General features: G+C 40.2%; 1 protein-coding gene across 1 annotated transcript in view; it reads left to right on the forward strand.

Annotated features, from left to right (window-relative positions):
* LOC109887842 (disintegrin and metalloproteinase domain-containing protein 10-like) overlaps positions 1-12,367 on the forward strand; it is a 112,145-nt gene that overhangs the window by 26,383 nt on the left and 73,395 nt on the right. Inside the window, exon 2 of the mRNA XM_031811347.1 lies at positions 9,608-9,758. Within this exon, the coding sequence (XP_031667207.1) occupies positions 9,608-9,758 (151 nt within the window). The remainder of the gene's footprint in view (positions 1-9,607; positions 9,759-12,367) is intronic.

Here is a 12,367-nt window from a genome sequence, read left to right on the forward strand (position 1 = left end):
TTGGAAACCTTAGTGTTTTCTTTTCAAAGCTGCCAATTATATGCATAGTCGAGCATCTTTTCGTGACAAAATATTGTGCTTAAAACGGGCACGTTTTTTTATCCATAAATTAAAAGAGCGCCCCCTATATCCAAGAAGTTAACTTCTTATGGCTGCAATCCCATTAACAGGAGCGATATGACGACAGCCAGTCAAAGTGTAGGGTGCCATTTTCAAAACCTCAAATCTCATAATTAAAATTCCTCAAACACATCTCATACCATTTTAATGCTATTCCCGTTGTTAATCCCACCACAGTGTCCGATTTTCAAATGTGCTTTACAGCAAAAGCACCACAAACGATTGTTAGGTCACACTACATAACCACAGAAAAACACAGCCATTTTTTCCCAGCCAAAGAGAGGAGTTTCAAAAAGCACAAATAGAGAGAATGAATCACTAACCTTTGATCTTCATCAGATGACACTAATAGGAATTCATGTTACACAATACATATACGTTTTGTTTGATAAAGTTCATATTTATCAAAATATGAGTTTACATTGGCGCGTTACATTCACTAGTTCCAAAAACATCCAGTGATTTTGCATAGCCTCATCATAAATGTAGATGATAATACAAGTTATACACATGGAATTATAGATATACCTCTCCTTAATGCAACCGCTGTGTCTGATTTTTGTAATTTTTTTACTTTACGGAATAAGCCAGCCATGCAATAATCTGAGACGGCACTCAGAAAAATTTGACACAATAGCCGCCATGTTGACGTCAACATAAACAAGAAATTACATGCTAAATATTCCCTTACCTTTGATCTACATCAGTAAGCACTCCAGGAATCCCAAATACCTTCTTTTGTTAGCGCGTTTGGTATACATATCCAAACGCTCATTCTGGTCAGCGTTTACATCGGACAAAAACTTCAAAAAGTTATATTACATGTCAAAGAAACATTTCAAACTAAGTACAGAATCAATCATTAGGATGTTTTTAACATATAGCTTCAATAAAGTTCCAACCGGAGAATTCCTTCCTGTCTTCATGAGCAATGGAATGCAAGTGGGTACCATGAGGAATAAGCGTGATCAGAAAATGGCTGCTTGATAGACACCTGACGCATTCTGCTCTCATTCACTCCCACAACACCATAGAAGTCTCATTAAAATGTATATTATTGGTTGACATCGAGTGGAACCCTTAGGCAGTGCAACATCATTAATAGCTCAAGGGGATTTCATTGGGGAATCTGGTGAATACATACAAAGCTCAAATTTCTCACTTCCTGTTTTGATTTCAACTCACAATTTTGCCTGCCATATGAGTTCGGTTACACTCAGACATCATTCAAACCGTTTTAGAAACTCCAGTGTTTTTCCACTAGCGGAAGGTTAATGGTGTTTTAAAATAGCTTCTCAGGTAGTAGGCTAACACATCAACAGCTGTGAGAATCTCTGAAAGGAACCAGTCATCTCAGCCAATTTCTTTTGAATATGCTTTTTGTATGGCGACTTCGTAGTCTACTTGCTTATGACATTATATACAGGTTGGTTGTTCAGCAACAAAACCAGTGCACGGTCAACTATGGGGAAAGACAGACCAGGGTTGGCTTTAGATTATTAACAGCATGTAAACTATATTTAGTCTCCAATGTTCATTGAAAACACATTTGCACAATGAGCTTGTTGTCTCTCAAATACAACGTTAGTTTGTTTGTTAGCTAGCTAGTGAATTTTAGCCATATTAGCATAGATGTGACATCAGTAAAACACCTCAAAACAAGACATGGTATCAAGATAAAACTTGCTGAAAAGACCACCTATGATTCCCACATAGCTAGCAACAATGACAAGAAGCTGCCATCTGGCCATCCAGAATCACAACAACATGGCCTTCTGCCCCATTGAAGCATGCGTATTGTTTTCATGACTGTCAGCTAACCAGTATACAGTCAGCTAGCAGGTGGACTGCATAAACAGCAACTCATTTGGCTCCTATCCTCAGGTGTGTTTGACTGTTTGTATCTGACCATTCTTTAAAGCCTTTGTTGACGAGAAGTGGACCAATGATAAGGCTTGGTGGATATGCTGTTCTGTGTGGCGGTGATTCTCCAGCTGTGTGTGTGTGTGTGTGTAAGCCTGTTTAGCGTGGCTACCGCGCTTCGTGGTAGAGTTGAGCCGCTGCCCTGGTGTCACTGTGAGAGCCAGTTCCTCCCTGGCCATGCTCGGTCTTCATTACCCAGAGTTGTGTGGAGGCACACTGCCAGAGCGTGCTCTTTAGCATCTCAGTGTCACAGCGCTTTAATGAAATTGATGACCTATGTCTAAATCTGAGCCTGTCTTTATTCAGGATTATGCTTTGCCTCCACAGTTCTCTCCACTGTCACACTTAGCTGTACTCTTGACTTGCAAACTGAGGGCTTCATCAGCGGAGAGCTTGGAGACTGGGTTGATTTGCTCATTTACCAGGCTTGGGACTGTCTGGGAGACATTCATACCTGCCTCGGCTCTCGCCAACCCCAAGCATTTATTTTTTCACAAAACTGGCAACAGCTTACTTTTTATTGTAATTTCAAAAAAAAAAATATATATATATATATATATATTTTTTACATATCCCTCCTTTTTTTAAGGATAATCTTTTTTTCAGCTGTTTATTCATATAATCTCCTCAGATCTACTTCTAGTCTACAGATGCATTCTGGAGGTAAGAGCAAAATCGAATGTGGATGAAGGATTATTTTCCCCAGATGAAATGGTCTGTTATCAATGCTCTCCCTTCATAGAACAGCATTGTTCCTTTGCCACACTGTTGTTCACTTAAAAAGTGTTTTTGTGTTCATCTAGCAGATTTTTTTTTCTCATTTCTTGAGCCTTTTCAAATTCAAATGTTTAAACGCTCTCAACTCTGATAGTACACAGCTGTCAGGGAAGATGCTGTATTTTCCACTTTGGCAGGATCCTAAGAAGACCCTCAGTGTGAATGAAGTGGGATCATATTCCCACCAATGGGCAGCTCTGGAAACGCCAGACTGGACACACACAGTCTAGCCCTACTGCCCGGACTGACTAGTGAGAGGAGCAGTTTGACCATTTGCCCAGTGTTGCCAAGCTGTCTGGGCAGACGACTATTCTCAGCTAGCATCAGCCAGTATAGTAGACAGTCTCAATAAGGCCCTAACACTGCAACCATCGAGCATGGTATCAGTCAGCCAACAGCTGAGCTACATATGCGCAGGAGCCAGTGTACTGTCACTATGGGACTAGCTTTTAATTTGAACCTGAAAAAGAACTGAATGAATAAGTGATGGCTGCTTCCATCTTGTGCTGATTGCTAAAAGTGTGACCGTTGCATCTAAAAGCTCTTTAAAAGCCTCCTGTTTCTACATTAATGTCCCCTCACTCTCTTGTAATGTAACAGGGTACCACACAGTGACAGATGCCCAGGAGAGAGAGCGTAGTCTCGTGTGGAATTGTGATGCATGTCAGTGTCCCACTCTTAATGAGCAGCGTTTATCCCCTAGTCAGAACTAGATAAGTGGAGAGTTTTATCACAGCCGAGCAGGTGAAGCAGGGGCCGCGCCGCTGCTGCCTCCGGGAGAGCACTCCATTTAATGCTGCTGATGACTACAAAGTTTTTAGTGATTTCTCCTTTCTTTACTCTGTGCAGGATTGCTTTGCGCAAACTGTTAAGGAGTTTTCCTCATTCATTTCAACCACAATCACTGTAAGGAGAATTCTTAAGAACTGGAAACATCTAGCTTCTGATCTAGGCTATATGCCTATAGGCTAAACATACACATAGGTAGTACAACCGTTGGAGTGCACCGGGTGTTTGCCATGCCTTATGAGCAACCTTGACAATCTAGAAAGTAAACTCCCTTAGCTCAGAGTGGTTGATGGCTTTTTGGTCTAATGGTATGGTTCACTCTGGAGTAGGGCTGTCCTCGACTTAAAAAAAACCTGTGAGAAATTAACTTGAAATGGGCCATGTTTACTGGTTGCTCAGGAGGTAAAAGAGAAGTCGGATGGGTTGAATAAATGTGACTAGTTGTTGAAAATACTGGAGATCAAGAAAAAGAAGGTAAGGAGCAAGTGCTACGTGCATGTTAATATGTGCCAAACAGGTGCTGTATAGATGACTATAATTTCTGTGAATGTTTGGAACAATGTAAACAAAATAAATGTGTTTGAGTCATTATTATAATTTTTTGAATTAGAACATATGAAAGCTGGTGGTTCCTTTTAACATGAGTCTTCAATATTCCCAGGTAAGAAGTTTTAGGTTGTAGTTTATTATAGGACTATTTCCCTCTATACCATCTGTATTTCATTAACCTTTGACTATTGGATGTTCTTATAGGCACATTAGTATTGCCAGTGTAACAGTATAGCGTCCGTCCCTCTAGTAAGCGCGCGCTAACTAGCTAGCCATTTGATTTCGGTTACACCAGCCTCATCTCGGGAGTTGAACGACTTGAAGTCATAAACAGCGCAATGCTTGACGCACAACTAAGAGCTCCTGGCAAAACGCATGAAAGTGCTGTTTGCATGAATGTTTATGCGCCTGCTTCTGCCACCGCTCAGTCAGATGCTTGTATGCTCAGTCCGATTATATGCAACGCAGGACACGCTATCTAGAAATATCATCAACCATGTGTAGTTAACTAGTGATTATGATTGTTTTTATTTATATATATATATATTTATTTATTTATTTATTTATTTTTAATGCTAGCTAGCAACTTACATTGGCTTACTGCATTCGCGTAACAGGCTGTCTCCTTGTGGAGTGCAACGAGAGAGAGGCAGGTCATTATTGCGTTGGACTAGTTAACTGTAAGGTTGTAATATTGGATCCCCCGAGCTGACAAGGTGAAAATCTGTCGTTCTGCCCCTGAACAACGCAGTTAACCCACCATTCCTAGGCCGTCATTGAAAATAAGGATGTGTTCTTAACTAACTTGCCTAGTTAAATAAAGGTATAAAAAAAAATGTTGTTTTTTTTATCGGCAAATCGGCACCCAAAAATACCGATTTACGATTGTTATGAAAACTTGAAATCGGCCCTAATTAATCGGTCAACCTCTAATAAGAACATCCAATAGTCAAAGGTATATGAAATACAAATGGTATAGAGAGAAATAGTCCTATAAATACTAAATGAACTACAACCTAAAACCTCTTACCTTGGAATATTGAAGTCTCATGTTAAAATGGAACCACCAACTTTCATATGTTCTCATGTTCTGAGCAAGGAACTTAAACGTTAGCTTTTTTACATGGCACATATTGCACTTTTACATCTCCAACACTTAGTTTTTGCATTATTTAAACCAAATTTAACATGTTTCATTATTTATTTGAGGCTAAATAGATTTTTATTGATGTATTATATTAAGTTAAAATAAGTGTTCATTCAGTATTGTTGTAATTCTCATTATTACAAATAAATAAAAATTGGCCAATTTTAATCAGTATCGTCTTTTTTGGTCCTCCAATAATCTGTATCGGCGTTAAAAAATCATAATCGGTCGACCTCTAGTCCCTATGATGGGAAGTGGGGATATCATTGGCAGCACACTGCAGTCTTGTGCTTGTGGAAGGTGTTTTTACCCCCAGCATTAACACTGTAAATATCTAATACACCCCCAAAGAATGCATTCAAAATGTGTTTGCGGTAGCCAATTGTTTCAATTGATTGTTTTTCCTATTGCTGCAGCAGTTTTAGATGGGATGGGAAAAGTGAATATAGCAAATATTTAGCTGAAAATAACCATTGGGTCTCTGTAGTATCTTGTGGGTGTCCTTCACAAGTGAAGCTATTCTTAGTCCCAAAAACAGTGCTTGAGGAAGTAACCTCTTTATCCAAGGAAGGATGAAATTGAAAACATGCTCATGCCAACATGTTCAAGTGTTGGTGATGGGCTGTAGCCAATGCACATAGGCTGTCATGTCCAGACCAATACTGACATTGAAAAATGTAGCCAAATTTTTATGACTTGTGTGTGTGCTAAACGCCAGTCATGTTTGGCAAATATAATATAGGATCATTAATAATATCTATTGGCTTGATTCTGTTGACATACTTCAGGCACTGTTCCTTCAGATAGGAGAGAAGTGACAGTGCTTGTTGCACACTGCAACATCACCCACTTTGCAATTTTCTATGGACGCAGTCAACATTTTGTAACTATTTTACCATACATTTATTGTTTCAAATCTGGTAGTTATTTTTTTCATTTTATGAAGCATCTCTTACTGTGTTCTGACCATAGGAATGTTACGGGGTTTCGTTTAACACGTCCTCATGCCATTGAAACCTGTTTCTCATGTTCTCTTTCTTTCCTTGTCCAGCAGCCAAAGTCACAATCCTATTCATATTACCAAACCATGCTTGTTGTGTCTTTAGATCTTACCTCTTTCTAAATTCATATTTTCATTTCTGTCATGTGAAACCGCTAGCATTTGCACTTTGAGAACGGTGTTTTCCCTCTAATTGCATTTTGGAACATTTGCGCCAATAGCCTACTGCCATGTGCGAATTGCTGCGCTTATAATGAATGTGAAGAAATAGCCTAATAGTTTATCAACATTTTTAATCTATACCTTCTGACCTGTTGCATCAGCCTAATTTCTTTTAAAAGTTTTTTTGATGTATAGTGGTTGTATTAAATTGGGCTCTATCGCGTCTCAAAACGGTCCCAGAGTACGTTTTGGAATATTTATTTATTGCACAGGACAAGCTGACCAATAGAATAAGTGTTCTTTTCTACCCATGGGGGATAGTAGATTGACAGGCTAGTGATTTTGCTGTTCTTAATTCATTCTTGTTGGCTGACGAACGGTTAATGTAAACAGTTCTAACATCTTCAATATGCGCCTCGGAATTTGATAAGAGGGACGCGCGCTGCAGCATGCCTATTGTGTGTCGTCCCTAGTAGCCTACTTCGGAGCTGCAATGCCTGTGAGAAGGACCCGATCACGTGACGTTCATTGGTTAATAAGAATTGAGATATTTGAGCGAGCCATGTGAGTGAGAGGTGCTTCGGAGCGCCGTGATTAGCAGCCGGAAGAAGGGAATTTATAATCATTATATTCAGCCCAAAGGCACAACGGTCACTTTTGCAGCAACGGTTAGGGTTAGGGGCATGACGGCCACACAAGGGGGCATCGACAGCCTGATTGTCAGCAAACTTGATGATGGAGTTGGTGTCGTGTGAAGCGAACATATGAATTAGTACATCAAATTAACTTCTTACGGCTGATATGACAACAGCCAGTGAAAGTGCAGGGTGCCAAATTCAAACAGAAATCTCATAATTAAAATTCCTCAAACATACAAGTATTATACACCATTTTAAAGATAAACTTGTTGTTAATCCCACCACAGTGTCCGATTTCAAAAAGGCTTTACGACGAAAGCACACCAAACGATTGTCAGGTCAGTACCAAGAAAAACACATTTTTCCAGCCAGGAGTCACAAAAAGCAGAAATAGAGAGCGAATTAATCATTAACCTTTGATCTTCATCAGATGACACTCATAGGACTTCATGTTACACAATACATGTATGCTTTGTTCGATAAAGTTCATAATTATATCCAAAAATCTCAGTTTACATTGGTGCATTATGTTCAGTAATGTTTTGCTTCCAAAACATCCGGGGATTTTGCAGAGAGCCACATCAATTTACAGAAATACTAATAATAAACATTGATAAAAGATACAAGTGTCATGCATGGATTATAGATATACTTCTCCTTAATGCAACCGCTGGGTCAGATATAAAAAAATCTTTACGGAGAAAGCACAACATGCAATAATCTGAGTACGGCGCTCAGACACAAAACGAGCCATACAGTTACCCGCCATGTTGTGGAGTCAACAGAAGTCAGAAATAGCATTATAAATATTCACTTACCTTTGATCTTCATAAGAATGCACTCCCAGAAATCCCAGTTCCACAAAAAAAAATTGTTTTGTTCGATAAAGTCCATTTATGTCCAAATACCTCCTTTTTGTTTGCGCGTTTTAGTTCACAAATCCAAATTCAAGAGGCTAGGTCAAGACGAAAAGTCAAAAAGTTCCGTTACAGTTCGTAGAAACATGTCAAACGATGTATAGAATCAATCTTTAGGATTATTTTAACATAAATCTTCAATAATGTTCCAACCGGACAATTCCTTTTGTCTTTAGAAATGCAATGGAACGCAGGTCGCTCTCAAGGCCACGTGCGTGTCCAGCTCATGGCCTTCTGCCAGACACCTGGTTGAAACAGCTCTCATTCTCTCCTCCTTCACAGTGGAAGCCTCAAACAAGGTTCTAAAGACTGTTGACATCTAGTGGAAGCCTTAGTGTAAATTTGGTCCGATTGCACTTCCTATCTTGGATAGGCAAAGAGTTGAAATACTACAAACCTCAGATTTCCCACTTCCTGGTTGGATTTTTTTTCTCTGGTTTTTGCCTACCATATGAGTTCTGTTATACTCACAGATATCGTTCAAACAGTTTTAGAAACTTCAGAGTGTTTTCTATCTACTAATAATATGCATATCTTATCTTCTGGGCCTGAGTAGCAGGCAGTTTACTCTGGGCACCTTATTCACACAAACTACTCAATACCGCACCCCAGCCATAAGAAGTTAAAATGCTCTGGTGATTTAAAATGTATTTCAAAAAAATATCCCACGAAATTTAGAGGGAAACAAAAAATCTTCTCTCTGAAGTTTGGCAAATGGCAATTTTTCTGTGTTGATGGAGTTTCTCTGCTGTAATGTGTTTCTGAGAGCAGGCGGAGGGAAGATGAGGCTGGGGATTGGATCACATCAGTGTAGAGATGCCTGGAACCCCTGCTAGGAGCCGGAAATTATGAGAATGGTGTTTGTGTCAGATAATAAAGTGGTCTGAGTCAGTAGAGTAAAGGGTGTCTAAGCTAGCTGTTCTCGATGGGAATCACTCTAGGTCCCTATGATGGGAAGGGGAGTGGGGATATCGTTGGCAGCACACTGCAGTCTTGTACTTATCATCTACTCCACTTGTGGAAGGTGTTTTTCCCCCCCAGCATTTCAACACAAAATATCTAACACACCCTCAAAGAATGCATTCAAAATGTGTTTGCGGTAGCCAATTGTTTTAATTGATTGTTTTTACCATTGCTGCAGCAGTTTTAGACGGAATGGGAAAAGTGAATGAACCAAATATTAAGCTGAAAATAACCATTGGGCCTCTATAGTTTTGTACTATCTTGTTGGCGCAGGTGTCCTTCAAAAGTGCAACTGTTTTTAGTTCCAAAAATAGTGCTTGAGGAAGGATGAAATGGAAAACACACACACACAGTAAGTCTAAATCAATGGTGAGAATGAGAGAAATTCACACAGCCTGCTGTTGTATTATTCATAACATACTTGTGAATCTAGGGAAGGCTAAAGCTTTTATAGTGAGGAATTATGTGTCATGGTCTCTCTCGGGTTTAAAATAAGTCCTTATAGACGTTTTGAGGTAGTGCTGTTCTGAAGTTTTATCACTGCACTCCATGCCGATCAGGAATGAGTTGTTTGACATTTTAATTGGCCATTAAAAGCCTTTTTTCACCTCTGTTCCTGCAGGTCAGCATGGAAACCCTCTGAACAAGTACATCCGCCACTATGAGGGCCTGTCCTACGACACCGAGGCCCTGCACAGCAACCACCAGAGAGCCAAGAGGGCCGTCTCCCATGAGGACAAGGTCCTGCAGCTTGACTTCCACGCACATGGAAGGTACGTCACACTCTTTAGTCTAGTGTACATTTTAAAGTTCATAAGAGATCTAGCGTTAGCCTGGTTGCCAAATCTGTTGTGCTTTAGCCAACTCATCTGATTTATTTGTTGTTGTCATGCCATTAATTGACCAATTATTGAATGACATGACAATGTCAGTCAGAGTAGTTGGATCGAATACGAACAGATCTGGCTTCTGCTTTCCAGGCAAGTCGAGCGTCACGCCCAACTCAACAAACCTGTTGATGCTCGTAGTAAAGAACTGACCTGTGACGTGTTTTCCTGCATGATCAAAAGTTTTTTTTAAGGGAGGAATCGCCCAATGAAGTCTCTTTGTGGGGTTTTGGATTACAGGAATATCTTAACATCCTGACCGCTGGAATCTTGTTCGAAAACATTGTATTTCCCACACTGGCTGGGACATTGAGAGCAGTGTGGTAGTCTGGCTTGGCATTGTACACCAGCATGATGCAGGGATAGCCTACTGGAAGACAGAGGGTGTTCTCTGGTAACCAGGCCTTAAGTGTTATATCAGCCTGCAGCAAGCTACTACTTCTCACAGGCCCCCACCTATTCCTACCAAATGTTTAGTATTCTGTCCTAGGCTGACTCTGTGCCTGTCTGTATGTGGGATGAGTTGATGGTTATTGGGTTATTAAATCCAGACGATTGTAGTCTCCAGCTATCTCTGACTTTGACTGATATGATCACCAAGGAGTTTTTCCAAATCACATCTCGGCAAAACACAAACCTAGAGGTTAATATGAAGAGATAGAAAAGATGTGCATACATCTAAGAGAAGGGCTGCTGTCTGGTTTTTGGTTAATCCAAAATGCTTTATTTGGGGAAGGATGGCCAGGAGCTTGTCTCTCTTGCCCCCCCCCCTCACCCATATAATCTGCTGTTTCTATTTCAGATGGTAGATAGTCTTACTGATTTTGGGACTGGCAGTCCATGTTACCACCTGTCTCTTAACTAAGATGACCTTCACCCTCCCAACAGGGCAAAATCCTCTCTGTCCTCTTCAGTTCACAAACTGACAGTACAGGACTGTGTATTTATTCTGCCAGCTCTGTCCTCCTTCTCTCCCCTTTGTCACGGGAGCGGTACTGAGTCCTGACCTTTGTGTGGATTCACTCCCAGTGAAGGGGGTATCGTCCTCTTGTGTAACGGACACCAGCAGCACCTCAGGCGGAGGTAGGCAGAGCAGACTGTAGAGTAGAGGTTCTTTTGGGAGCTGCAATACAGCTAGACCTATCTCTGCTATAGTGTTACCTACCTTCTAATCCCAAAGCTACTGGGCAGAGGACTCTTGTCACATAGGCTACCATGTTTCTTTAGAAGATATGTTTTTTGTGTATGTACAACATCATGTGCATGTCACTTTCCTGTCAAATGATGATATTCATGTCAGTTTTAACCCACCCCCTGGCTTAAATCACATCAGTGATTCTGTTCAAGTAGACCCTAGTTTCTCTTTCATAATGGCACCATTTTATGTTTTGGAAACAATTACTTTGGGTGATAACTAGAGGTCGATCGATTTAACCGACATGGCCGATAATTAGGGCCGATTTTCAAGTTTTTTCATAACAGTCGGTAATTGGCAATTTTGTACGCCGATTACATTGCATTCCACGAGGAAACTGTGTGGCAGGCTGACCACCTGTTACGTGAGTGCAGCAAGGAGCCATGCTAAGTTGCTAGCTAGCATTAAACTTATCTTATAAAAAAAACAATCAATCTTCACAATCACTAGTTAACTACACATGGTTGATATTACTAGGTTAACTAGCTTGCCCTGCGTTGCATGTAATCAACGCGATGCCTGTTAATGTATCATCGAATCACAGCCTACATCGCCAAACGGGTGATGATTTAACAAAAGCACAATCGTTTTACGAATGTACCTAACCATAAACATCAATGCCTTTCTTAAAATCAATGCACAAAAGTATATATTTTTTAACCTGCATTTTTGGATAAAATAAATTCATGTTAGCAGGCAATATTAACTAGGTAAATTGTGTCACTTTTCTTGCGTTCATTGCACGCAGAGTCAGTGTATATGCAACAGTTTGGGCCGCCTGGCTCGTTGCGAACTGTGTGAAGACTGTAATTAATTTGCCAGAATTTTACATAATTATGACAACATTGAAGGTTGTGCAGTGTAACAGCAATATTTAGACTTAGGGTTGCCACCCGCTCCATCAAATACGGAACGGTTCCGTATTTCACTGAAAGCATAAACCTTTTGTTTTCGAAATGAGTTTCTGGATTTGACCATATTAATGACCAAAGGCTCGTATTTCTGTGTTTGCTATATCAAATCAGAGACTTAAATTATAATAGTCTGACTGAGTGGTGGTAGGCAGCAGCAGTCTCGTAAGCATTCATTCAAACTTTACTGCGTTTGCTAGCAACTGTTAGCAATGCTTAAAGCCCAGCGCCGTTTATCAACTCCTGAGATTAGGCTGGCAATACTAAAGTGCCTATTAGAACATCCAATAGTCAAAGGTATATGAAATACAAATGGTATAGAGAGAAATAGTCGACGCATCATAATTCCTATAACTACAACCTAAAACTTCTCAACTGGGAATATTGAA

The sequence above is a fragment of the Oncorhynchus kisutch genome, linkage group LG3, assembly GCF_002021735.2.
Source record: "Oncorhynchus kisutch isolate 150728-3 linkage group LG3, Okis_V2, whole genome shotgun sequence".
Classification (NCBI taxonomy): Eukaryota; Metazoa; Chordata; class Actinopteri; order Salmoniformes; family Salmonidae; genus Oncorhynchus; species Oncorhynchus kisutch.